This window comes from Emys orbicularis, chromosome 20 (genome assembly GCF_028017835.1).
Source record: "Emys orbicularis isolate rEmyOrb1 chromosome 20, rEmyOrb1.hap1, whole genome shotgun sequence".
NCBI classification, from domain to species: domain Eukaryota; kingdom Metazoa; phylum Chordata; order Testudines; family Emydidae; genus Emys; species Emys orbicularis.
This window is the reverse complement of record NC_088702.1, coordinates 509832-535676: the sequence shown is the minus strand read 5'-3', so window position 1 is coordinate 535676 and position 25845 is coordinate 509832. Positions and strand designations below refer to the sequence as shown.

Genomic DNA, 25845 nt, shown 5'->3' with positions numbered 1-25845 from the left:
GGAAACTGAGGCAGAGACGAGTTCCCCCCCACCCCGAGGAGATGTATATGGCACAAGGTCACACAAGGAATCGGTCACAGAGCCAAGAGCAAAAGCAGCTCTTTAACCAACCCCCAACCATCCATCCTGCAATCCCGCCCCCCCCCCCCCCCCCCCAGCAGCTTTGACCAGCCGCCCCATACAGGGCGTGGTGGCAGGTTTATGATGTGGGGACTAAGCTAAAACATTCCAACTCTTGTATGACTCGCTGCACATTCAAACCTATTCTGCACAGATTCCCAGCTTAGCTGCTACAGAAAACCAGTGTGACAAATAATTCGTCCTTGGAATTTGCAACGCTGAGAGAAGATGCTCCGTTTCTACCCACGGCCCAGCGCAGGAAATCCCCGGGGAGAGACAGCCAGGCCCTTTGGAGATATAGGGGCTGAGAGAAAGAGTTGCAGGGTCTGCTGGGGAGAGAGAGAAGAGCAGGCCTCTGCAAGGGGGTGATGGTGGGGATTCGGTCTCCGGGCTGGCAGGGCACAGGGAAAGTGCAGGGGTATCAGGCTCAGGGGGTATAGGGGCACAGAGGTGCGGGGGGGGGGGGGTTGGCACACGGGGGGAATGGGGGTATGGGGGGTTGGGGTGTAGGGGTACAGGGGGTCAGCACACGGGGGGGTATGGAGGCACAGGGTGGGTCAGGGCACGGGGGGGTCGGGTATAGGGGCACAGAGGCATGGGGGTCAGCACACAGGGGGAATGGGGGTACGGGGGGGTTGGGGTATAGGGATGCGGGGGGTCGGCACACGGTATGGCACAGAGTGGGTCGGGGCACAGGGGGGTCAGAGTATGGGGGCACAGACGCGCGAGGGATCGGCACATGGGAGTACAGGGGGTTGGGGTATTGGGGCACAGGGTGGGTTGGGACACGGGGGGGTCGGGGTATAGGGGCACAGAGGCGCGGGGGGTCGGGATATGGGGTGCAGGGGGGATTGGGGTATAGGGGCACAGAGGCGTGGGGGGTGAGCACATAGGGGTACGGGGGGTCGGGGCGTGGGGGGCTCGGGGTATAGGGGAGCGGGGGGTCAGGCTAGGGGGCATTTCAGGGTGTGGAGGGAGGGCACAGGGAGGTGACGGGGCACGGGGGGGTCGGGGTATCGGGGCACAGGGGGGCACAGAGGCGCGGGGGGTCGGCACACAGGGGGATAGGGGGATGGGGGTCGGGGTATTGGGGCACAGGGTGGGTCGGGGCATGGGGCACAGAGGCGTGGGGGGTCAGCACACGGGGGTACGGGGGGTCGGGGTATTGGGATGCGGGGGGGTCAGGCTCGGGGGCATTTCAGGGAGGGCACAGGGTAGGTCGGGGCACGGCGGGGTTGGGGTATTGAGGCATGGGGGGGTTGGGGTATAGAGGCACAGGGGGCACAGAAGCGCGGGGGGATATGGAGGCACAGGGTGGGTTGGGGCACGGAGGGGATCGGGGTATTGGGGCACGGGGGGGCACAGAGGTGCGGGGTATTGGGGTGCAGGGGGGTCAGGCGCGGGGGCATTTCAGGGTGTGGCGGGAGGGCACGGGGGGGTTGGGGTATAGAGGCACAGGGGGCACAGAAGCGCGGGGGGATATGGAGGCACAGGGTGGGTTGGGGCACGGAGGGGATCGGGGTATTGGGACGCAGGGGATCGGGGCACGGGGGGGTCGGGGTATTGGGGCACGGGGGGGCACAGAGGTGCGGGGTATTGGGGTGCAGGGGGGTCAGGCGCGGGGGCATTTCAGGGTGTGGCGGGAGGGCACGGGGGGGTTGGGGTATAGGGGCACAGGGGGGCACCGAGGTGCGGGGGGTCGGCACACGGGGGATATGGAGGCACAGGGTAGGTTGGGGCACGGGGGGGGTCAGGGCGGGAGCGCACGGGGGTGGGGCTGCCCAGGTCCCACCCCCGCGGTTCGGGGGCGCTCGCCCCGCCCCGGTCCGCCGGGAGGAGCCGGGGCCGGGGCCGGGGCCGGCCGGGCCGTGTGGTTCCGGGTCGGGCGGAAGATGGCGGCGCCCATGGAGCTGTTCTGCTGGGCCGGGGGCTGGGGGCTGCCCTCGGTGGACCCGGACTGCCTGGCCGTGCTGGTGAGCGGGCCGGGCCGGGCCTCTCCGCGGGGCAGAGACCCGCACCCCCGGGGGCAGACTTGGGGGGGAAGGACCGGCACCCCCGGGGTCTGGGGGGGGGGGGAAGGACCTGCACCCCCGGGGTCTGCCCCTGGGGTCTGGGGGGGGAAAGGACCGGAACCCCTGGGGTCTGGGGAAGGACCGGAACCCCCGGGGGCAGACTGGGGGGGGGAAGGACTGGCACCCCTGGGGTCTTTGGGGCGGGGGAAGGACCGGCACCCCTGGGGTCGGGGGGGGGGGAAGGATCGGCATCCCCGGGGTCTGCCCCTGGGGTCTGGGGGGGGGGGGGAAAGGACCTGCACCCCCGGGGTCTGCCCCTGGGGTCTGGGGGGGGAAAGGACCGGAACCCCTGGGGTCTGGGGAAGGACCGGAACCCCCGGGGGCAGACTGGGGGGGGGAAGGACTGGCACCCCTGGGGTCTTTGGGGCAGGGGAAGGACCGGCACCCCTGGGGTCTCGGGGGGTGGAAGGACCGGCACATGGGCATGCTGGGCGGGGGGAAGGCACAGAAAGCCTCCGGGTAGATACACAAAGGGACACCGGTTTTGCACCCCAGGTTTCCTTTCTGATGCCTGGCATCCAGAGCCACATGCCAAGCCCCCTTAGCTAGCCAGTAAATGCCAAGGAGAGGGGTTTGGCCTAAGCCCGGCCCTCAAAGGGAATTTGGCACCTAAATCTGGGCCATAGAGAAGCGCTTGTCTCTGCTCGGGACTCCCCTCTCCTGGAGCTGCGCACCTACACTGCTTCTTGCAAGAAACAGGAGGAGGTGTCACCTTATAATCTTTAGCCTAGTCACCCAGGATTCAGTCCCCCTGACGCGGAGAAGGGATTTGAACTTGGGTCTCCCCATCTGGCAGGTGAGGTCCCTAACCACTGGTCTGTGGGGTGTTCGGGGCCGTTCCCCCGTGACTGGAACCGGGGTCTCACATCCAGCTGAGCGCCCTGGCCGCTGGAGTCATTCTCACTCTGAGCCATGCATAGTTACACATTTATACACAGACTCTGTCTGAGTCTTTCTTCCGCTTCTCTTCTAGACCTATGCCAGATTCACAGGCGCGCCGCTCAAAGTTCACAAGGTCACTAACCCGTGGCGAAGTCCCTCAGGTAAAGGCACCTATGAGAACGGGGGAGGGGCATGTGGGGGATAGAAATAAACACGTGGCACACAGGTGACTATTGGAGCCATCACAAGCCACCGGAAAGTAGGCAGAGATTATCTCCCTTTTACAGGTGGGGAAACTGAGGCATGGTGAGGTGCCCAAGGCAAACTGGTGGGACAGCCAATATCAGAACTGAGGAGTGCTGGTTCCCAGCTTCCCTTGAGGCTGCTGGGCTGCACTGCCTTTAAACAAAGCTTTCCATTTAATTTCCCCATTTTCTTAAGGAGGCAGGCAAACAAACAGCTCCTCTTTCCTGACTTCACGGCCCTGCCCCGGGGCGGGGGGACATTCTCCCTTTTGGAACTCAGCTGTCAGAGCCGCCCAGAACCCCTGCCAGAGCTGACAGCTCTGCGACCAGCTGGCCCAACATGGCATTTGTTACTTCTGAATCCTGTCGCCACATCTAGCCTGGAGACTCCTCAGCAGGGGCTAGCCACATGGAAAGTTTGTGTGTGAAGTCCAGCCAGTTCGGAGCTGTCCATGTGCAAAATCCATTTCACCCTGGAATAAGTCTCAACGCCAGACCAGTTCAGGCTTCCAAAAGGAAGTCACTGCGTGGGCTGAGACCAAACGTGGAAACCCTGAACGCCACTGGGGCACATGAAAACAAAGGGGTCTCTTGCAACCCATGTGTGATGCTGGCACCCGCGCCAGGATCCCCAATGAGAGCAGATGGGGCTGGGGGCGCTCGCTGCGTGCAGGAGGCCCATGAAGGGGCAACTCTGGGCAGGGTCTCCCCTGTATTCCCTTTCTCTGCTTTCAGGGTGTTTACCTGCTCTGAAGACGAAGGAGGAAGGTGTCCTCTCCCAGATGCACCAGATCATCACTCACCTCAGGAAACAGGTATGGGATGGGGACACGGACTCAGGCCCTGCTGCCCCAGAGCCAGAGGAGACAGTCACGTGCCCCCTGCGGCTCAGGCCTATGGGGGGTGGGAGTTGGGGAAAGCTGAGAGTGGAGTTGCTGATGGAAGTAACCGGGAGGGCTTGCTGCAGTGGGTGGGGAGCCGAGGCATGGGTGAGCAGGGAATCCCAGAGCCTGTAGGAAGCGACCCTTGGGGAGGGGGCTCAGCAGGGTCTGCAAAACCCAGCCAGTGGAAGCATTGTGTTACGCAGTTGCCACAGAGCCTTGCCCATGGACCGATGCAGAGACATCTGGCTGGTCCTGCAGTCAGACAGTCTGGACTAGGAGAGGGGTGAGAACTGCCAAAGGCCCAAAGCCCAGCTCAGCTCCCCAGATCCTGACCCATCTCCCCCGAGCAGCACATCTGTAGTGGCCCTGTCACAAGAGGGTCCCTGTGTGGCCATGGAGGAGAGGGCAGAAGATGCAGGGGTCCCCGTCAGAGAAGCCCCTCTGTCCCTGTGTGCTAGTTTCACCCTTCGGAATTGCTCTGTGTCTGGAACTTGTGTCTGAGGACTCAGTTCTTCCCCTCCTGTCTTCCCTGCCCCCAAGTGCTGAGGCAAGTAGGGTGGTTTGCCTGGGGCTGGCTAGCAGTGGGGAGGAGCACAAGTGGCTCCTTTGAGGCCTGAGGGAAGTGTCAGTCTGGGGACTCGGGCGGCTCTCAGACGCCAGGGTGTGTGCCAGCCACGCCGCTATTCAGGCTGCTCCCGGCTCTGGTGGAAATAGGCCTGCCTGGTGCCAACTTTCCTTGGAAAGGCTGGAGCCGCTCCCTTTCACCACTTGCACCCTCCATCCCAGACTCTCCCTCGGCCCCAGCTTTCCTCTTCTGGGTCATGCGGCAGCACAGGCGAGCACAGCCGCAGCCAGTGTGTTCTGAAAGGGAACAGGCTTCCGGCCAGGTTAAACACACCAGGCTGTGCTCGCTTCAGGGCTGGCCGGAGTCTCCCCTTGAAAGATGTAAGGGGGTGCAGGCGGCCTCTGCATTGGGCTCCTGTCCACGCACCTCCCCCCAGCCCGTCGATACTGCTTCCTGGGGCGTCTCTGAAAGTCCAGGCTAACGTGAACACGGTTCAGCTTTGGTAAAGCTGGGTCTCTAAAGGGAACACGTCTCCTTAAAGCAAACAGCCGGGCGGATGAGCTCTGACCCCATGCTCTTGGAGTCGGCCGCACATCAGCGTGTGCATTTTAGGAAAAACCCAGGCATGGCACTTAGTGCCTGGAAAAGCGTCTGTCTGTGAAGGGAACTTGCCTGGGGCTAATGTTTCCCGCCCCCGGCCTCTAGTACCCAGACAGGGGCCGCGTAGCCGTGTCTGTCTCTGCAGTTCATGGGGAGGGGACTGGAGCACAGGATGAGCCCAATTGCCACTTCCAGCCCAGGCCTCACACTGTTCCTTTTACTCTGTAGAAATACAACGCTGACTACGATCTCTCTGCGAGACAAGGGGCAGATACACTCGCCTTTGTGTCTCTGCTAGAGGAGAAGCTGCTGCCCGTGTTGGTGAGTGCTCGCGTGGGCCAGTGGGAGTGTTCCCGGAACACTGCTTTGGGAGGAGCTAGTTCAGAGTTCAGATGGATTCTGGGGACGGTCCCTCACAGTGAGTGACTGAGGCGTATTGGCAGATCCCAGAACCGCAGGGTGGAAGCTGGAGATTGGGATTATGGTGCAGTGACAGAGCTGTGCGAGGATCAGGGTTGGGGGGGTCTGGGGTAGCAGACTGTCTTGTAGGACACTGCAGAAAGCAGCCCTGCACTAGTTCTCGCGGATCACCACTGTCCTCGTGCCGTAGATTCACACGTTTTGGGTAGACGCAAAGAACTATGTGGAGCACACGCGGAAATGGTATGCGGAAGCCGTCCCCTTCCCGCTCAACTTCTTCCTGCCCAATCGCATGCACAAGCAGCGTCTGGAGCGGCTGCAGCTGATCTGGGGGGAGAGCTGCTTGGAGGACGAGGAGGAGCTGGAGAAGGAAGTGAGTGGGCTGGAGGAATAGCTAAGCTCGGCTGTCATGTTGGTTCTGGGGGGAAGGATTCTGGTGACAGGGGCACTTTCCGTTCCTCAGCTCTTGCAACCCTTGTGGCAGCTGGGAGGGCTGGCAGGGGCTCCTGGGAATCCATCACCCTGCCCCTAGATGGAAGCAACATGAGGGGTCACCCCGTCCCCAGCCGCTGGGCATGGCTCCTGGTTCCCGCTGGATTAGAACAAAGCCAGCTCCAAGGGGGCACTGAGTTTAACCCTTTCGTGCCCAGCCCCAGAATGCTCTGTGGTCGCTGGCTGTGATGCAGAAGCTGGCAAGGGCAGGTTAGCCAGTGGCTTTGCTCCCAGTAAGGATGACATTCGCTCTCTTTGCTGGCGTTCTTGGACTGGAGATAGCTCAGTCTTGGGACATGCCTCCTGCACCTCGTGTGCTGAGGTGATGTGACACCAGCGCTGCTTCTCTCCTGCTCCCGTAGATGTACCGCGAAGCCCGGGAGTGCCTGACGCTCCTGTCTCAGCGCCTCGGGGACCAGAAGTTCTTCTTTGGAGACTCGTAAGTGGCTCTTGGAGAAACGTTCTTTGTGGGGGGAAGCGAGGGCTCTTTCCTCACTTGCCTGCACGTGGCTCTCACGCCCCTGCCTGGTGCTCATGGCTGGGAGCAGAACGTCGGAGCAGAGGGATTCTTGGTGTTAAGTCTCAGGTCTCCTTGCAGTTCCCCGGCGTGCTGCGACACGGGCCTCGGCAGCCCTTTGAAAGAGCTCTGGGTATTACAGAGAAACCTCGGAGGCAATTAAAGCGAAAGGGGGGCTGTGAGCTGGGCTGAATAGTGTCTCTCTAATGGAAGGCAGGGCCCCAGGGAGAGGGCAGTTCCTTGCGGCCCATTAGGCTCCATCCGTTCCCACTGCCGTCCCGACAGTTCCCCTTCCTCTCCCGTAAAACTGAGAGCCAGGACCAGATGTTCCAGCACTTCAGCCACGGCCTGCGTAGGAAGTTTTAGTCCATTAGACGGCTGCCTTGTTTGCTTCATGTTTAATGGGCTCATAATTTATGAAGCTATAAACGGTAATGGCTGAATATGCTGCTTATTCACTTCCAAAGAGCCAGCTGCGGTGAGCAGGAATCAGAGGAGACAGACACTTATTCAAGCGCTTGCTGAGAAGCCGCCTCCTGCCTTTGGTGACCCAGCACCTCTGGCATTCAGGCATCTCCAGGATTGCCTGCAAGAGGAGTTGTGAGCTCCAGCAGCCCTACCCAGCTCCCGGCAGTACCGTCTGCTGGGACAGGCCAAGATGAGCGTAGCTGGGCTCACCACCCACAGCCAGCACTCCTGCTCTGCTCCCTGCATGGTGGGACTGGAGTAGCAGGGAGAGGAGCAGCCTCAAGGGCTCTAGGTAATTTGGTCATGCCCAGCGCACACAACAGTTGGACCCTAGTGACGGTGTGAATTTGAGCCAGCCTGTTCCTACAGCCTGGGGTCGTGTGTTCCCAGTGCTGAGGTTCCTGGGCCGCTGGCGCTAGCAGAGGCCAGGAGCCACTAGCAAAGCTCTCTGTGCCGCAGCCCTGCTTCCCTGGACGCGTTCGTCTTCAGTCATCTGGCGCCTCTCCTGAAAGCCAAGCTGCCCAATGGGAAACTGCAGCAGCACCTGAAGTCCCTGCAGAACCTGTGTGACTTTTGCTCCTCCATCCTCAGCCTCTACTTCCCCTGGGACGGAGGTGAGCAGCCAGGCCTCCAGCCTCTCCTTCGGCGCTGGGAAGCTGGGGGTCAACTGGAATCACTGAAGCAAGGTCACAAAGATGGGGGAGGATGCGAAGAGGCTTGAACCATGCCTCAGACCCCACTAGCCACAGGCTGAGGCTTGCTAGCCCACGGCAGATCAGGAGAAGTGGGGCAGTGCCTTGGGGGGGGAGCTCAGCTCACCTGGACTGCTCCACTCCTGGCTGCTGGGGGGGGGCAGGACTGGACTTCCCACCAGGTGTAACACAGGGAGCGCTCTGTGTCGGCCATGGTGGGGGCATCTCCTGACACCCTGCTGGCTGTAACTGGGGTCTAGTGAGGATGGGGAGCGCCCCCTGTCCGGCTCTTGGAAAAGGAGGGGCAGCTTCCCACAGGCTCTCTTTTTAATCCCCCTGCTGCTTTCGGACCCCTGCCCCGACCATTCCCTGTTCACCCTGTTCCCCAGCAGCAGTGCCCCTCCCTCCCCTGAACAAGGGTAACATGGCTATACTCTTCCAGGCTGCCCCCGCTGTCTGCCCTCTGGGCTGGGGTGCGCTTCGCCAGCTGGGTCTGGGTTTCTGACATGTCGTTTCCTTGCAAGGGGACTCCCCGTCCAGCGCCCCCAAGACGTCTGCCTCCGAAGGGACCGAGTCTGAGGAGGAGCCCTACAAACGGCGCAACCAGATCTTGTCGGTGCTGGTGGGACTGGCGGCGATGATTGGCTATGCCTTCCTCAGCGGGATCGTCTCCATCCAGCGGGGCCCTCCTGGGGCTGCTGGCCCCCGGCCAATAGCTATGGAGGAGGAGGAAGAGGAGGAGGAGTGAGGCGCTGGTCTCGGGGCTTTGGTTCTCACTCGTCTCAGTATCACTTGAACTGACTCTTTTTTTACAGTGCTGGGTACTGCCTAGTCTGATTCCTGCAAACTGCCTCTGTGTCCCGGCAGGACCCAGTGGCCCTGTTCAGTCTGGATCCCGGCGCTGCTACAAACACCAGCCCAGATTTCTAGACTGTGTCGCAAGCAGTCTGCCCCCCACTAATAAACCTGGAGCGCCCCCTGATGGGCATCTGTCTGTGCTCTCTGTCTCTCCCCCCGCAGCCCTGGGCACAGAGCCTGCGTAGCGCTGGGCTGCTCAGCCCTCGTGGACCAATGCGCTGGGCCCTCAATCTCTACCCAGGCAGACCTTCCCCACGGGGGCACGCAGGACAAAGCAGCATGGAAAGGGAACCTTGGCTTGAAGCTGTCCCTGCTGAGGTCTGCCCCACAATTCCCTGGCTACCCCCAAGACAGCGGGAAGAATCCTTTTGGCTTCACATCCAGCTCCGATTCCATCTCTCCGTCCCCTGAGGGCTGAGTCATGTGCAAGAGCCTGCCCCTTTCCAGGGCGGGGAAGCCGCAAGTGGAGGGGCCTGGCCTAGAGGTTCACAGTGACTCTGCCTAACTGCTGGGCTCCTGACCTGGCCCTGCCGGCAGCTCTAGCCCTAGAATATGAGTTGAAGCTTCAGCTTCTGGGCCAGCAGCCAGAACCGGCCCCTCGGGGAGCTGCCCTGAGATTGCCAGCCCAGGTCAGAGCAGTGGGGCTCAGGGAGAGCAGGGGCCGTTGGGGAACATTTCCCGCACGTCACTTAGTGGGTAGGGCACTTGGTATCTGCAGCCGGCTGCTCTTGCTGTCCAGTCAGACCTCGGATCCTCGCCTGTAGCATTGTGCACCTGGGGTTAACTGCCCACGGGACGAGCCTGGGTCTTGTATTGTAGGACGGGAACTAGGAGACTCCATTTGTCTTCTCTCACCTATTCCTTGTTTGTTCTCCCTCAGTCACGGCCTCTCCCAACCCAGGGGTCCCAGTTGTTTCAATCTCTCCAGGAGGCTGATTGCATCCGCGGCTCAGCTCTGGGCCCCGTCTGTCCCGCCGTATCTGCTGAGGAAGAGCAGCCAGGACTGAGCACGGCACCCAGGGAAGGGTGATTTTCCTGACAGCCTTTTCACGCTTGCTTCCATCTCGTTCTCTAGCCAGCCCGAGGCTTGGTTTGCTGTGTCTGTGCTGCACGCGGAGCCGCTGCTCTGAGCTGGCCATGGTAATGCTCAGGGCCTTTCCCAAACGCTTCGCCCACGGTGCCCACGGTCAGGTTTATGAGGGGTTCATGGGGTTCCCTCCAGGGTACGTTCCCTGGCACTTGCTGACAGTGCAGCTTAGCTGCTCCTTCCTCGCTGCCTTCTCCAGGCTCAGCTAGCGAATCAGTCTGTGTCCACTGCAAACGCCACCGCCCATCACAGCCTGGAGCCCTGCGGCACCCACCGTTAGCCATGGGCCACACTGAACATTCACCATTAGTCCTGTGCTTTGTCTGGAACCGTAACTAGTTTCCTACCCTCCGCAAGGGCCTTTGACAGTCCAAATGAATGTCACCTTTTGGTGCCAGACCCAAAGCCTGCCAGGGCTGCACTCGGCCCAGTCCTCTCCCGTTACTCAGTGCCTGCGTGGCGCCATGGGGCAGGCAGGGGAGACGTGCTGAAGTCCAGTTGTGCCCAGCCGTGCCCAGTGCTACAGCACGGCTCAGAATGCTGCTTCCTGGAAGGTCTCCAGCCCTTGCTGCTGGGCATGGGGCAACCAGCCCAGCTCAGTGTCTGACCAGCCTCTACGCCCACCCCACATGCTTCCAGCTAGGGCTGGTTCCACTGCAAAGCTGGCAGCTTTAGGACACTGGTGCCCCAAACACAATAGACCCAGAATGCCAGGCCAGCACCCACTCAGGGGCCCTTTACCTCTGCCCCCAGGTGCCAGGAGGAGCTGCAGGAATAGACCTGGGTAATAGACAAACACCTGTCAGGGATGGTGCAGGAAATCTTAACACTGCCTCAGCACAGGGCACTGGACTCTGCCCTTGCAAGGTCTCGCCTCACCATGCGTTGCTGTGACACCTCCAAAGGCAGCAGCATGTGCCTCAGGCCCCCGCTGCCAGAGCCCTGACAGCACCACCTCTCCCCAGAGCCGCAGCCACACCCAGGGGCCTGACTGGTGACCTCCTGGCTGGTTTGCAACATCTGCCCAGAGCTGCAGGCTGCACCTGGAGAGGAAACGCTTGGGCACATACTGGCTGGAGAAGTGTCTCTGCCAGGCTGCAACAGGGTTTAACCCCGCCACCCTGGCCCTTGTGCTTCACCTCTGCAGGGAGGAGAGTGACCTGGGCTGAGGTGGGCGGGGAGGTACTGCTCCACCAATGCTTTCCCACAGTGGCTACTGAAAGACCAGCAGCTGGGACTGACTGTTGGTGGCAGGTGGCCTGGGCTGGCTTTGCTCTCTGAGGGGGAGGGAAGAGGTGCTGGCTCCCCGGGCTGAGGGAAGCCCCCTTACCCCGACTCGCTGCCGTGGTTTGAGAGGGGCCGGCAGGGAGTTGCTGGCCTGTTCACATTAAAATTCCTCCAGTGCTGACAGCTCTGATTGCATTCCTGCGTGCACGCCGGCCAGGACAGGGGCATTCCTTGGCGCTGGCACTGCCAAGAGCGCGACGCTCCAGAGCGAGTAGTCAAGGCCCCGAAGGCGGCAGAGGGCAGCGAGAGGGGCTGGAAGCGCTCGTCTGAGGCAGGGACACCGTGAGATGGGGAGGGCAGGCAGTTAGTGCATGGTGCTGCACCTACCGTAGGGCAGCAGCTCCCTGCCCCTCGCTCGCTCCTGGGGAGCTGCACCCAGGCTCCTCCAGGCCTCGACCGCTGGTGCTGGCAGGAGGGCTAGGGTGACAAAACACAGCCTCTGAGTGTGTAGAGGTGCTAGTGGAGAGCCCTAGCGACATGTTACCTGTAACCCCAGTGCTGCACCACCTGCACCCCCCTTATCCGGGGCTCGGCTCTTGGGGCCACGTGAGGGTTTCCTCCAGCTGCTCTCGCATTCTTAGGCTCCACATGGAAAAGCAGCTCCTGGGCGACAGCTGGCAGGGGAGGCTGTTTGCACTACACAGCCCTCGCTTGTTCTGCCCTGTGGCACCTCTCCCAGGATGCCTGGACGCAGCGCTGTGGCTGCCCCAAGGAGAATGCCAGGGCCTGTTTCCCTCCGATTTAGCCAACCGGGCTGCAGCTCTGGCGCGAGCTCCTGGCGCTACTTGCAGGACAGAAGCTCTTCTGCTGTGGACTCAGACAGCCTGACGTCAGCCAGTGCCCACATGCCAGTTTCTGCAGGGCAGCCCCCTGGGTGGGGGGGGACGACGCTTGCTGGGGAACCATGCATGGCCTGGCACTAGCATGGCATGCTCTCAGGCACTGCCACAGCCCCCAGCACCCGAGGGCTGAAGTTCCAACTCCGTGCCACGCGCTACCCTGTGCTCAGCTTGCGAGGCTGATAGGTCTCAGGATGCCTGTAATGGGCACTTTCCCAGGGCATGACATTCACCCACTTCTCTTGGGGACACTTGCCTCCCAGGCGTACATGTGGTAACCCCAGAGCTCAGCACCCCACCCCTGCAGGTCCCCCGCTGCCCCGTGCTGCAGCTTACCCTGCGCTCCCTCCTTTGCAGCCGGCTTGGGAGTGACCATTCAGGGAGTGATGCAGGGCCCTGGGCCAGGCTTAAGGCAAGCGGAGCCCCCCCACTGCAAGTCTGTGCTTGGAGCAGGGCATGCCCCTCCTCGCACACAACCCCAGCTGGCAGGGGCCCTGCCCCTCACCCTGAGGGGAGAATGACTCATCCCCCCTCGTCAGGCTTCTGCCTCCACCCCACCCCACCCCACCCCCGCCGCCCTGGATAACATCACTTTGGAAGTATGTGCTGCATTCTCCCACTTCCCATTAGTGTGGAGGGGGGGGGGCATTGCTGCAGCCTCCGGCCCCCGAGCTCCCTGCTACTGGAATTACTGATCCAGCATGAAACCGCAGCGGACGGGCTCCCGCTCCCTTTGGAAAGGAACCGCACGCTTGGCTGACGTCAGCGCTCTGATTACATTCCCGTCTGCCTCACTCCGCATCACCTTCCAGCACAGACGCCAGCTGGGGGGCAGGCTGGCGCTAGGCTGTGTGCCGGGATGGCACCACGGAGCTATCAGGAGTGGGAATTCCCTGGCACCACCTGGTCCCAGCCTGCCCCGGGGCCTGCCCCGGACTCTCCCAGCTCCCCGTGGCGACACCGGCCTCCAGGTCATGGCTGGAAAGAGCCGGAGCGACAGGCTGGACCTTGCCCACGGGCACACAGCGCATCCCTGGCACTGCCGAGCTGGATCCCAGCCGTCCTGTGGCCAGGCCCCTCCGCTAACCACACTGCCGCCTGGCTGCTAGCCGCAGGCTGGCCTTTTCCTCACACGGCAGTTAACCCCCCTGTGCTGGGCCCAGCAAGAGGGGCTTGCGGCTACAGCCCAGCTCATGGGGAGGGGGCCCTAGGGCCCCAGGCAGCCCCGTTTCACATGTCTCTATGGTGGGGCAGGTAGGGGCCAGCGCTCCAGCCTCTGGGCCTGCTCAGAGGGAACATTCAGCTACTCTTGGGCAGCCAGCCCTGACGCTTCCTCCCCTCCACACATCTCACCAGGGCCCTTCCCCGCCTCACCTGGCCCCTCCCCAGCCCTCGACTCTGGCCAACATCCAACCAACCAGGGAGGGGTGGAGGAAAAAACACCAGGCGAAGGTGTAGAAAACCTGTTTCTTATATTAAAACATCTAGAAAACGGTGGGACCCGGTGCTCTGGGAAGCGGCTCGTCGGGCTGGGGAAGGCCGGGGGGGGGAGCCCTGGGCTGGGAGGCAGGTACCCAGGTGGGTTGGTGCTCAGCACTTGCTCAGCCCAGGGTCCTGGGTCTGTCATTTACGAGCAGGTTGGTGCGTCCTAGCACGATGACAACACTCAGTGTGACACCCCCTGAGCCCAGCCTCCCGCCTCCCTTGGATCCTTCAGGTCCCCTGCACTCAGCGTGCAGCTGCCTGGGTGAGGTAGGACCCATCCCCAAGTCCCTCCCTGGAGGGCTGGGGGGTTTCTGTGTTAAATGGGCAGGTATCAACGCAGGGGAGCGTGTCCTTCCTCCCCTCACAGCCCCAGCTGCGATCCCGCCTGCCCTGGCCTCCTCCTTAGCGTCTCCACAGGTAGGTCTGGATGGAGTCAGCCGGAGCCACAGCCTCAATGAAGCCAACGCCTGGGTCGGAAATCCCGAACGGCACGTCCGTGGGGTACCTGGGGAGAGCGAGGGGGGTGGTGAGGCACACGGGAGAGAGGGAGGCAGGTCTGATGGAATCAGAGGCAGCTGGAGTTGAGGGGGGTCTGGGAAGGGCTTTGGGGCTCTCTCCTCCAGGAGGTTTCTTTTCTGAAGCACCCACATCCTGGGCACTCACCCGCCGAGCTCCTGCCCCAATTGGAGAAAGGAAGGCCTGGTCTGGACCAGGATGCTACACTCATGGCCCAGGCCAGGCACTCACCTGTTCAGGACCACGAGCACGGCGGCACCGTCCGGGCGCAGGAAGGCCGCGTACTCCAGGATGCACTTGTAGCATTTCTTGGAGATGACCAGCCGCACACGCTGGGAGCCCTCGGGGACGAACTTGCTGCACAGACAAGAGGGGGAGCAGTGAGTGCACGGTACAAACAACATTTGGAAAGATCATTACGTGGTCCGCCGAGACCCTCAGCAATTTTCAAGTGGTCCGCGAAAAAAAGTTTGAGAACCACTGGTCTAGAGCTCCACTCCAGCCCCAGCTGCATTAAAGACTGAATTTAGATCCAGGAACCGCCCAGGCAGCTGTGCCTTTTCCTAGGCTGCTGGGAGCAGCAGGATCCCGTCACAGCACTGCTGCAAGTCAGCTGGGGTCAGAAACGCACAGTCAGCCCGGCGTGTGCAGGCACATGTACACACATGACGAGCTGCACCCACCCCCCGTTCACGTGCACAGGACAATGCCAGCTGCACCAGGCAGCTCAGCGCACCTGAAATGGCCCATGTGGTAGAACATGGGCTGCTTGTAGAAGAGGTCCTTGCTGCTGTCCACGATGACCGGGCTGTCCACATAGTTCTTGCTCCAGTTGGGCCCCCCCTCCAGGTCCAGGGCCAGGTTCCAGTCGGTCCAGCCGGTGACGTAGTTGTTCAGGTTCTGTGAGGGGGAGACGGAGACGCTCAGCTGGAGGCTCGTGGGGGCCGAGGCCTGGCTCCCGTCCCCCGGAGGAGGCTGAAGCAGTGTGCGCCGAGGAGGCCTTACCGTGAGGATGCTGTGGCTGTACTTGCTCCCTCGGTCCCAGCCGCCCAGAACCACCCTGGGCTCCCAGAAGTAGGACCCTGTGGAGGCCTCTGTGGAGAGCAGGTAGTAGCTGGGGAAGAGGTGGTGGGTGATGGACAGCGTGAGGTCGATGGGAGCCAGGAAGTCCAGGTACCAGTGGATGCCGATGCCATTGATGAAGCTGGCGGCCACGGGGTCATTCAGGATCTGAGAGGAGGACGGAGGAGGAGTCACCTGCTGCTAAGGCCACCACCAGGGGCGGGGGGCCAGGCTGGTGCCAACACCCCCAAGCCGCGCTGCCTGCTCGGAACAGCAGCTCCCCAGCGGGGGAGCCGGGCAGGGCCCAGGCGCCTGGACTCACCACTTCCGCCCAGTAGGGCAGCATCACTCGCTGGTCGTCCAGCATGATGAGCTGAATGCCCCTGTGCGAGCTGTTGGCCAGCGCCGGGCCCAGGTCCTGGGCGATGAAGTCCCGCTGGTGCTCGGGGGAGAAGCCCAGGCATTGGAAGGGGTAGAAGACAATCTCTCCAGCCGTGGGCTCGTTCCCAGCCGTCACCGCCCAGAACGTCAGGTTGTGCTTAGCGTATTCGTCCAGGAACCTGGGGGCCGGGGAGACAAGAAACATTAGCAGCCCCAGTCCCGCCCCCCAGCACCCCTCCTGGGGTGCAGAGTCCAGTCCCCTGCCCCCCACTCGCATGGACTGTACAGATCTCACTCACAGTCTGTCGTTCTGCCGGCTCAGGGAGCTCACACCAACTCCTCCGACGCCCCGTCCCCAACACCCATCCAGCCCTTCCCTCGCACAGCCCCAGGGCCAGCTGTACCCACCGAGACCAACTCGCCATCCTGCCGGCTCCTCTCCCCAGGGGAGCCCCCGCCCCGGGCTGCCCTCTACCTGATGAAGTAGTTGGCCCAGGTCTTGTGATACTTGTCCCCCGGCTTCCCCTTCAGCGTGCCCCTGCCTGTCATGGCTCCGTTGGTTTTCAGCCAGGTGGGGGACGTCCAGGGACTGGCGTACAGGGAGAGCGGTGTCCTGGCCACGGCCTGGGCGTGCTGGAGAATGGGGATCTGAGGAGCAGGGGGAGGCAGGGGATCATGTGTTGCAGTGGCCCCGTGAGCGAATCTCCCAGACCCCCCGTCCCACGGGAGCCTCCCTCCACCCGCAGCCTCCCCTGTGAAATGGAGCCCCCATGTCAGGCTGCCCTGGGGTGGGGGCTGAGCAGAATTCGGACACTGTACAGGCGAGAGCAGGGCCCAGGGACACGTGGGACATGGCACCTCATGGCCCTGACCCAACTGGCCAGCCTGGCCTTGACAGGCCGCAGGGGCCCCAGTGCCCCCCAGAAGGGGCTGGGAGGGGGCTGCCCAGGGGGCTGTCAGGGGCAGCCAAGCCAGCGTCGGATGGAGAGACGAGTGTGATGGGGCAAGTGCCGAGGGAGGGCTCAGCCCCAGCCCGTGATGGCCACAGGAAACACCCGGCATCAGGCAAGGCCCGGGAGCAAACTGAGACTGGTCCCTCCCTGCTCCATCCTGTGCCGGAGGCCTTGCCCTCGCCTTCCCCAGGGCAGGCTCCCCTCCCCTGCCTCCAGTGCCCCCCCAGCCAGGCCCCCTCCCCTGCCTCCAGTGCCCCTCACAGCCAGTCCCCCTTCCCTGCCTCCAGTGCCCCCCAGCCAGTCCCCCTCCCCTGCCTCCAGTGCCCCCCAGCCAGTCCCCCTTCCCTGCCTCCAGTGCTCCCCAGCCAGTTCCCCTTCCCTGCCTCCAGTGCCCCCCAGCCAGTCCCCCTTCCCTGCCTCCAGTGCCCCCCAGCCAGTTCCCCTTCCCTGTCTCCAGTGCCCCCCTTCCCTGCCTCCAGTGCCCCTCCCAGCCAGTCCCCCTTCCCTGCCTCCAGTGCCCCCGCAGCCAGTCCCCCTCCCCTGCCTCCAGTGTCCCCCTTCCCTGCCTCCAGTGCCCCTCCCAGCCAGTCCCCCTCCCCTGCCTCCAGTGCCCCTCCCAGCCAGTCCCCCTTCCCTGCCTCCAGTGCCCCCCAGCCAGTCCCCCTTCCCTGCCTCCAGTGCCCCCCAGCCAGTTCCCCTTCCCTGTCTCCAGTGCCCCCCCAGCCAGTCCCCCTTCCCTGCCTCCAGTGCCCCCCAGCCAGTCCCCCTCCCCTGCCTCCAGTGCCACCCCAGCCAGTCCCCTCTCCTGCCTCCAGTGCCCCCCAGCCAGTTCCCCTTCCCTGCCTCCAGTGCCCCCCCCAGCCAGTCCCCCTTCCCTGCCTCCAGTGCCCCCCCAGCCAGTCCCCCTCCCCTGCCTCCAGTGCTCTCCCCAGCCAGTGCCCCTCCCCTGCCTCCAGTGCCCCCGCAGCCAGTCCCCCTCCCCTGCCTCCAGTGCCCCCCCCCAGCCAGTTCCTGTTCCCCACCACATCTCCTCCCCACCCAGGGCCCTTGATCCCCAAGGGAACTGCTTACTTTCAGCTTCGTGTCCTCCTCAGTCAGGCTGAAGTTCCTCAGCTCAAAGTCCCCCTCGGAGTCGTCGTAGGTGTAGAGCCGGACTGAGAAGTCACAGCTGGCCATGGGGATGCGGACCAGGTTGTACTCGATCCCTGTGGGACAGGAAGGAGGTGACACGGGACCTAGAGCCAGAGCCCTTGTCCAGCTGAGTAGGAGGAGGGACCCTGGCCCGTGGACGTTGCTGTGTCCTGGGGGTCAGCAGCCCTGCTCGCCCCGCCATGCCTGTATCTCCAGGGCTCAGCCCCACGACTCACCTTCCTCTGAGAAGTACGACTTGAGTAGGTTGGTCTGGGCACCCGGGGACAGGGCCATGATGTTCATTGCAGCCGAGTCTGTGAGAGCCCCGCCAAAGCCCTTCACTTTCTGGTACCGCTGCGCCGTGTCCAGCTTCAGCAACAGATCTGCGGGGCAGAGAACAGCCCAGCTCAGAGCCCTGCAGCTGGCAGCAAGGGCCAGGGACAGCGGCCAGCCCTGCCCTTGGCATCCCTAGTGCCCAAGCCGATACCTGGGGCCATGGAGTCGCTCTGGAACCTCCCCTCGCTGCGCTCCAGCCGCTTGCCCGCCTTGCTGCTCTCATACTTGGCGTATGTGCCCAGGGCCGGGACAACAACGGGATCCAGCGTGTCACAATAGGAGGCGTTGCACTCACACACCAGAGAGTCGTGGCCAAAGTTCTTGGCATTGCAGGGATGGCCGCCTAGGAAGAGGGAGACAGACAGGGCTGGGGCAGGGCTCTGGGTACGGTTTGGGGCTTCCCCTTCCCTCCTGGGAGAGGATATCCCCCCCCCCCCCCGCCAATCCCGTTCCTCCGAGCTCTGGGGACGCCCCGAGCGAGATCCCTCCCACACGGTCCCGGGCACCCATCCCAGGAGCAGCAGGGTTCTCAGCACACCCGTTTGGTCCCTCAAACCCCAAGACTCCTGCACCAGCCAATACCCCACTACGCCCCCCATCCCGAGGAGAAGCGCAGAGGCTGAGCTGCCCCCAGGAGGGACCCTCCCCCCGGGTCACACACATGACACATCAAAGCACTTACCTGCCACCCCGGGCACTGTCTGGATGAAAAGGAACCAGCCCATGATGCTGGCACACCCGGCCCACATGGCGCCTTTCCTGCCCAGCGCCACCTCCACAACCAGTCCCAACGAGCGCGGCACCGGGCACCTAGGCCTGAAAGCAGGATGGAGACTGTGAGTGTCGGGGCTGCTGGGCCACTCGCTCCCCACTCACTGTGCCCTCAGCGGCTCCAGCCCCACGAGCAGCCGGGCGAGCCCAGCACCGCAGGGACTCCTGGAGCAGCACATGGGGGGAAGGGGAGGGCAAGGTGCCCGCAACAGGCTGTGTCACGGAACAGAGCCGGACGCCCCAGCAGAGTCCTCCCCACCTGCGCCCCCCTGGCGTGGCTTGGGCTGAGTCTGTCACCTGCCCTCAGCTCTGTGGCCCCAGGATAACCTCTGGCTGCCCTGCCCAGTTCCCCTTGCAGCCAGGGCCTGGCCCGGTCCTGCTGCTTTCCCTTTTGTGGCACCCAGACTTTCCTCCGGCTCAGCCCCCGCAGCAAAGGCTCCTGTCCCTGCACTGGCCTGGCACCTCCCCCGATCTCAGCTCGCTCCCCTTCTGCCCGTCTCAATGCCAGGGCCAAGAGGAGCTGCTTCCCTTAGGGCTCTGGCCAGGATTCCCCCTTGCCCAGCGAGGCCCCCTCCGCCTCCGGCACAGCCAGCTCCAGCCTCTCCCTCACCTTCAAAGCACTACCCAGCTCCACTCCTGGCTCCAGCAGCGTCTCCCCACTCCTACACCTGCTCCACCCTGGCTTCTCCGGCTCCACCCAGCCGCTTGCCAGAGCTGCTCCCTTTCCCTCTCGCCCACTTCTGAACGTGAACCTTCCCTCTCAGCCCCCAGCTCTTCCCATCGCCCCCATCCCCGGCACAGGTCCTCAGGCTGTGCCTCCATGGGACGGGCAGTAATAGTGGGCGCTCTGCATTCCCCATGGGGGGCTCAGCAGCCATGCATGGCTCAACCATTCCAGACCCCTTGTGAGACGCTATGCACCAGGGCTCCCAAGTGGTGGCTGCACCAGAGCCCTCAGCTCCGGGGAGAGGGGCTATTGGGTGCCTTTAACCTCCGTTTCTGAGCCCCGCTCTGCACAATGGCACCTGCAGCTAAAGTGTGTCTGGGCTCCAGTTGAGCTGTGCCGCTGCTGGTAGTTCGTTCTCTGGGCGTCGGCGAGTGTAGCATTTCCCCAGCTGGCAGCACACAGGGAGCCCAGCTGGGCCCTGCCCACCCTGCAGAACTTGCTTGGCATTAGGAACATACCTTACATAAGGGACCGAGCAATGAGTGGCTCAGGGACCACAACTGCCTTTCGCTGGGACTGGCTGTGCCTAGGGGCAAAGCCACCGCCACGTCCCAGAGCTCCGGCGTCGGGCAGGCGGTGCAGCACAGCGATGAACTGGCCATGCAAACGCCTCCCCTTCCCACAGCCCCAGTGTGTCTAGCCATGACTCTGCCACTCCTGGGACTCTGAGCAAGTCTCTGCCTCTCACAGAGCCCCAGTTTGCCCACGTGTGGAATGGGGCAGCTCCTCCCTGCCTCCCCATAGGCCTGTGTGGGTTAATGAACATGCTCCATACTCCAGGTGGGCAGCTTCCCACTTCCCCGAACAGCCTCAGTCAGCCCCCACGCCCAGCACAGAACAAACCGGACTAGCCCCACTCACCTGGTGAGCCAGCAAAGCACAGACCCCTGCTGCCAAGGCCACAGGTCCTGCTCTGCCTCTCTCCCCAATCCCCAAGAGACTGGGACGCAGCGGCACCTGCCTGGTGGGGCAGGAGCTCCGTGGGAGGAGATGAGCCAACCTGCTCAGCCAAAAGAGTCTGTCACGGGGAGAGGGCGGCTCCCGGGCACTGACTGAAGAGAATCTGCGGAGGATTTTGCAACTTTTGCTCCAACCTTCCCAGCAGCATTTGCAAATCTCTGGTCACACAACACGACCCAGGAGCAGGGGAGGTCCCGAGTGCTGGCCCAGGGCAGAGGGCGAGGACCCTCAGGGGAACCCCCTGCCTGCCCCTCCATCTCCCCTGAATTCCTCCTGCGGACTTTCCCTGATGCACAGGAACAGCCCCACCCCCAGTCCAGAAACCTGGGGACAGTTCAGAGTTTCTCCTCTGTAATGTGTTTGTGCCACTTCTGCTCTCCTCCCTGTTCAGGCTGTTGTCTCAGGGTCCCCTAAGCTCTCCTGGGGGTCTCTGTAAATGCTCAAGTTTCCACCAGTCCTGACAGCAAACCAAGTGCTGTCTCTGCCAACGTCTCTGGTTCTCAGCATTGTCTGAGACACCCCGACACCCACCTGGCCTCTGGCCACAAGTCTCACGGCAACAGTTCTGCAACCTAATAGTCTTTGGTTTACATTTCTCCAACCATCTCCCGCACTGGCGTCTCCTGCTAACCCCAGCAATCAGCTAGTTCTCGGCTTTCGGCAGAAACCCCACGCAACCCCCTCGGTGAATAGCGAGGAGATGGTCGGCCACAGGGTAATACACCTGCCCGGGCACGTCTGCGTCACAGTCACCCCAGCACTCGTGCCCGTGGGATACCTTTCGCGGCCTTTGTAAGTAGGAATGGGCAGTGGCAGGTGCCCTGGCCTCCCAGGGGTCCCCTGAGAGCAGCTCCCTCCTCAAGAACTGATCCACTGGCTCATCTGGAGAGCCCAGAAAAGCCCCATGCTAGGAGCAGCGATTACCCTGGGACTTCCCAGGAGGCAGAGGTCTTACAACCTTGTTAAAACAACTGTTTATAAAAGCCCCCCACACACACTTTCCAGTGCTGCTGTTCGCAGAGGGTGGGTCTGATTGCCCCCCCTGCCCCCCGATCCCCACCTCTCTCCTAAGAGTTAAACAGGCCACAACAAACAGGTCTCGTGTCTTTTGGTGACTCTAAAGAGCCAAGATCTGGTCAGCGCTGGCCCATTCCCTGCTCTGTCTCAGCTGCCCTGGCTAGCGTACCTGCCAGGCCAGCACCGAAGTGCAAACTCTGGGACGTGAACCCCTCCATTCCTGCCTGGAGCAGGCAGCGCGGTTCTTGCTTGGTAGGTGTTTCCTAGCACAGAGAAAGGGTGAGAACATCGCAGGTGTGGCAAAGGCTGCAGGGCAAACCTTAGAGCAGGCAGCCAAAGACTCAGCCACGGGCGCCTGTCGAGCTCTGCACCAGGTGGCAGGGGACAGCGCAGCCTGTTTGTGTTATTCAGCAGGTCAGGAGACCCCAAGAGCTTCCTGTGCCCTTAGCCTGGCGGTTCCCCCCTCCCAGCTGCCAGCCCCCTTTCCCCAGAGCCACCCCACAGCTTGAGAGCTCCCAGCATGGCGCTCGCAGTTGCATTGCTCCAGCAGAGCAGCTGGGCCACAGTCGTACTGAGTCATTATTGTGGAGGCTCGGTGTCGGAGCGCCCCAAAGGTGCCGGCAGCAGGCCAGGTGCACCGCAGTGTAGGTGCTTCAGCACCGAGGCCCTGGTGGCTCCCAGGAACCACGCAGCTGCATTGCTCAGGGAAAGGGGCTTTCCCTGGGGCAGGCAGCAAAGGGGAAGGCTGCAGAAACCCCAGGGCTCAGTTACGGCTCAAGGTGACCAGCAGCGGTTTGGGTTTGGGCCCCTGGGCAGTCCAGCTGAGCCAGGGCTCTGCCGGCCTGGGGCGCCCTCTCCGGCTCATTTTCTATTCAAGGAAACAGAAGCTGGCAGGCTTCCAGGCCAGACTCGCTGAGTGTCTCTCCTTGGCGCCCCCATGCACTGGCTTCCTGCCCAGCCACTGCTGCTCCCCCGTAAATCCCACGCAGCCTTGCACCCAGCTGTAACATCCGGCACTCACAGCCTGCTCCACACGCAGCTCCACAAAGGGCTTCTTGGGGTTCCTCTCTGCACCCAGCGTCTCCGCAGGGCCCGACTAGCCCGGGGGCCTCTGCACCCAGCGTCTCCTCAGGGTCATTGTGACTCTTCCCTCTGTGGCTCCTCGGCAGAGCGGGGACAGCGCATTAGCCATGTAGGTGAGCAGCTGGAGACAATCGAGGACAGGACAATGGCAAAGGCCCACACGGCACAGCAGCCCCTGGGGACGGAACACTTCCCAGAGCAGTCAGGCACTGGCAGTCTCCATCGGGAGGCTACTCCAAGTGCACAGGGTGGCATGAGGTCCTGTCTGGGTGTCGCTCAGGCGCCAGATGATGGGGGTGGTACTCTTCCAAGCTCCACCCACAGAATAAGCTCCACCCATGAGACACCCCTCTCAGACACTTGTGCAAAATATGACCATGCTGCTGGCTCCACTCTGTGGGCTTGGCTAGGCTCCTTCTTGGGTGGGTGGGGGTGGCTCTCTCGTGCCCACTCACTCTTGGTGCCTCAATAAGTTGTCATGCACTGCAGCTGTGCCGATGTTCACACCGTGCTCCGTCCGGTGAGCCGCCAAATAGGAGATCGGCTACACACTGGCACAGGGTACCGGCGTCAGCCCCATGGGGGGAACGGGCAGCGCAGTTCCCAGTTCTGCAAACCCAGACGCTGCTGCCTTACGGACACTGGGGGCACGTTTTGGAGGCTTTCTTGCAGCACGTGTGTTCAGTGCCTAGCTTAGCAGAGCCACCGTCCTGCCGGCTGGCTCCTCCTTGCTTCCAGCTGCTTCTCCGGCCCCCAGGCTCTTCATGGAGCAGCATCACAGGAGCAGCTGGAGAAAGGAGGCTCTGGCTGAACTGGCGCCATCAGACACACAGCGAGAGGAGCTGCGGCGGGTTCATCGAGCACGGGGGGGGGGCTCCCTACATCCCCCCCAAACGATCCCAGATCATAAACCCACCCACCCCCCAGTCTGTGCCCCCTTTGCCCCCAGCCGGACAGGGCAGAGTCCAGCCCCATAGTACAATGTGATCCGCATCGAGCGTGCTGGAGCACGGGCTGCTCTCTCTGGCCGGGGGCTGGGCTACCTTTGCAGCAGCTCACTGCGGCCAGGGTTCCACTGCCCCCACCCCCAGGGGCCTCACTGGGTCATTCCATCCCCCCAGCAGCTGGGCGGGGCTGGGAAAGCTGGATTGTCTAATGAACTCCAGCCCCAACGTCTCCCTGCCCAGGGTCCCCCCATGAGAGAGGGCCCAGCCCCCTGCCACACTGACACCCACATGGGGGGCTGGGGGAGAATCTGGATTTGATTTTGCAGCTTAGGACCCTTTCTTCCTCCCTGTCCTCCCACCACTGCAGCTCACGGCGGGCGTCCCACCCCGCCCCTGCCCATCGCCCCACTGCGCCCACCAGGCTCTGCAGCTGGGGACTCCGCCACTCACTCCCTGGGCCGCTGCGCCCCCTGCTGGATCCCTGTTTTATAGCACGACTAGTGCATGCCGCCTCTGCGCCAGGTGAACTCTGCCAGCAAAGTGCCCCGGCCCAGGCGCTCCCAGGCAGGGCCCCTTGGGGGTGTCTGTGCCTGTGAGAGGATGTTCGGCAGGGCCCGATGCAGGGCCAGCAGGGAGGGGATGCAGAGTCCAAAGACAGCGAGCCCCAAGTCCTGGTTTGCCCCGCTCATTATTGGCTGTTGTGCCGCGCTGGGGCCTGGGGCCCAGGGAGTTCCCTGCATTTCCATTTGAGTCACACACAACCTGACCCAAATGTGAGCCACCCCACCCGCCTGCCCCCCATTCCCCCCCTCCGGAAGTGGCCTCCTGGAACATGCGACTCCTGCCGGCTGGCTCTGGCACCAGTCAGGAGGGGCTGGCACAGAACCCACCCCTCAGCCCCGTGAGCAGCTCCGGATGCTCTGAAGAGCTTGTGCAGCCACCCAGCGACACGCTGCACTCAGCTAGTCCTTGTGGAGGGTGCAGCTGGTGCGACTCTGTGAATGCCCTGCGTTGGCATCCAAACATCTGCCTCCCTTGGCCCACGCGCTGCTGCAGACCCTGATGGGACATGGGCTGCAGGGATGGGCTGCATGTTCAGCTCCATACAAGGCAGGGGGGCACTCCACTCTCAGGTAGATGCACCCAGTGCCCCGTGCTCTGCCCAGACAGGGTTGTGGGAGACCCAGAGAGACCCGTGTCCTGCCCCCCCAGCCATCTGCCCCTGACCCGCATTTCTCCCCACGTGCCTGCCCATCTGCCACCCAGGTTCTGTCATTCACCTCATCTGCCTCCTGCCCCACTGGGGTCTGCCCCCTTCCCCGGTGCTCCTATGCCCCAGTCTCCTACCTCACTGTGTCCTACCCCCCCATACCATTGGCCTTATTCTCCAGCATTCTGCCTCCCCGTGGACTATCCCCCACCCCCCATCTGCCTCAAGATCTGCTCCTGGCCCCGTTTTCCTAGCCCCCCCACCTGCCTGCACCCCATGTGCTAGCTCCCACACCCCATTTGCCCCCCACTGCATCCTGACCCCCATCCCATCTCTCCCATGTACTGGTCTTCCCCTGGGTCCTTGCCCCCCACCATCCCTACTCTCTTTCCTGCATGTCCCTCCAGCCTCAAGTCAGGGACCACCCCCCTTGCACTCTTAGCGTCTGGGAAACTGAAAGCACGAACAGTTGCGGATGCCTGCAGTGTGGGCATCACGGGTGGGGGATAGGGACTGACGGGGCGGAGCACACAGGTCCTGGGGACGAAGCGCAGAGGCTGAGCTGCCCCCAGGAGGGACCCTCCCCCCCGGGTCACACACATGACACATCAAAGCACTTACCTGCCGCCCCGGGCGCTGTCTGGATGAAAAGGAACCAGCCCACGATGCTGGCGCACCCGGCCCACATGGCGCCTTTCCTGCCCAGCGCCACCCCCACAGCCAGTCCCAGCGAGCGCAGCGCCGGGCACATGGGCCTGAAAACAGGATGGAGACTGTGAGTGTCGGGGCCACTCGCTCCCCGCTCACTGCGCCCTCAGCGGCTCCAGCCCCCACGAGCAGCCGGGTGAGCCCAGCACCGCAGGGGCTCCTGGCGCAGAACATGGGCTGGGGGCCAGGCTGCCTGGCCCGGCCCAGCGATGTGGGGGGGTCAAGGAGTGGAACTGGACGGGCCAGACGAGTCCTTGCTGCCAGCACCCTGCACTAAGCAGGGCTTGGACTGAGGCCGTCACCTGCCCTTGGCCCTTCTGTCACTGCCGGGGGCAGCACCACGGCACCCAGGCACATGGCCCCAGTCTGGTCTCCGGCCGCCCTGCCCCGGCGGCCCTCACAGCCATGGCCTGGCCCAGTTCTCCGGCCGCCCTGTCCCCACAGCCAGGGCCTCGCTTGGTTCTCCGGCCACCCTGCCCCTGTAGCCAGGGCTTGGCCCGGTTCTCCAGCCACCCTGTCCCCACAGCCAG

At 63.1% G+C, this 25845-nt stretch overlaps 2 protein-coding genes across 3 annotated transcripts; one reads left to right on the top strand and one right to left on the bottom strand.

Moving 5' to 3' along the window:
* Positions 1-1993: 1993 nt before the first annotated feature.
* On the top strand, positions 1994-8937 carry MTX1 (metaxin 1). The gene is made up of 8 exons (XM_065420173.1): positions 1994-2093; positions 3166-3235; positions 4055-4134; positions 5597-5689; positions 5979-6161; positions 6643-6719; positions 7725-7879; positions 8482-8937. The coding sequence occupies exons 1-8, from the start codon at positions 2013-2015 to the stop codon at positions 8703-8705; spliced, it is 963 nt and encodes a 320-aa protein (XP_065276245.1). The 5' UTR covers positions 1994-2012; the 3' UTR covers positions 8706-8937.
* A 4978-nt stretch (positions 8938-13915) lies between these two features.
* LOC135892443 (lysosomal acid glucosylceramidase-like) lies at positions 13916-25262 on the bottom strand. 2 transcript variants are annotated; one of them, XM_065420230.1, is made up of 12 exons: positions 25229-25262; positions 20252-20390; positions 18575-18708; positions 18044-18235; positions 17793-17939; positions 17497-17630; positions 15948-16120; positions 15414-15651; positions 15035-15259; positions 14766-14929; positions 14261-14386; positions 13916-14018 (listed from the first exon to the last, which is right to left on the bottom strand). In XM_065420230.1, exons 3-12 carry the CDS (start codon positions 18639-18641, stop codon positions 13916-13918), a joined length of 1569 nt encoding a protein of 522 aa, XP_065276302.1. In that variant the 5' UTR covers positions 18642-18708; positions 20252-20390; positions 25229-25262. The 2 variants fall into 2 exon arrangements, with proteins under 2 accessions (XP_065276302.1, XP_065276303.1); XM_065420231.1 differs by lacking the exons at positions 17793-17939; positions 18575-18708; positions 20252-20390; positions 25229-25262 and having other exon boundaries at positions 18044-18209.
* Positions 25263-25845: the final 583 nt, after the last annotated feature.

Coding starts and splice junctions, on each gene's coding strand:
- MTX1 (XM_065420173.1), top strand. CDS start 2,013: ATGGCGGCGCCCATGGAGCTGTTCTGCTGGGCCGGGGGCTGGGGGCTG. Junction 6,162..6,642: donor AGGAGGAGCTGGAGAAGGAA/GTGAGTGGGCTG, acceptor CTGCTCCCGTAG/ATGTACCGCGAAGCCCGGGA. Junction 7,880..8,481: donor CTACTTCCCCTGGGACGGAG/GTGAGCAGCCAG, acceptor TTTCCTTGCAAG/GGGACTCCCCGTCCAGCGCC.
- LOC135892443 (XM_065420230.1), bottom strand. CDS start 18,641: ATGTGGGCCGGGTGTGCCAGCATCATGGGCTGGTTCCTTTTCATCCAG. Junction 17,940..18,043: donor GAGCGACTCCATGGCCCCAG/GTATCGGCTTGG, acceptor TCTGCCCCGCAG/ATCTGTTGCTGAAGCTGGAC. Junction 14,930..15,034: donor ACAGCCACAGCATCCTCACG/GTAAGGCCTCCT, acceptor TCCCCCTCACAG/AACCTGAACAACTACGTCAC.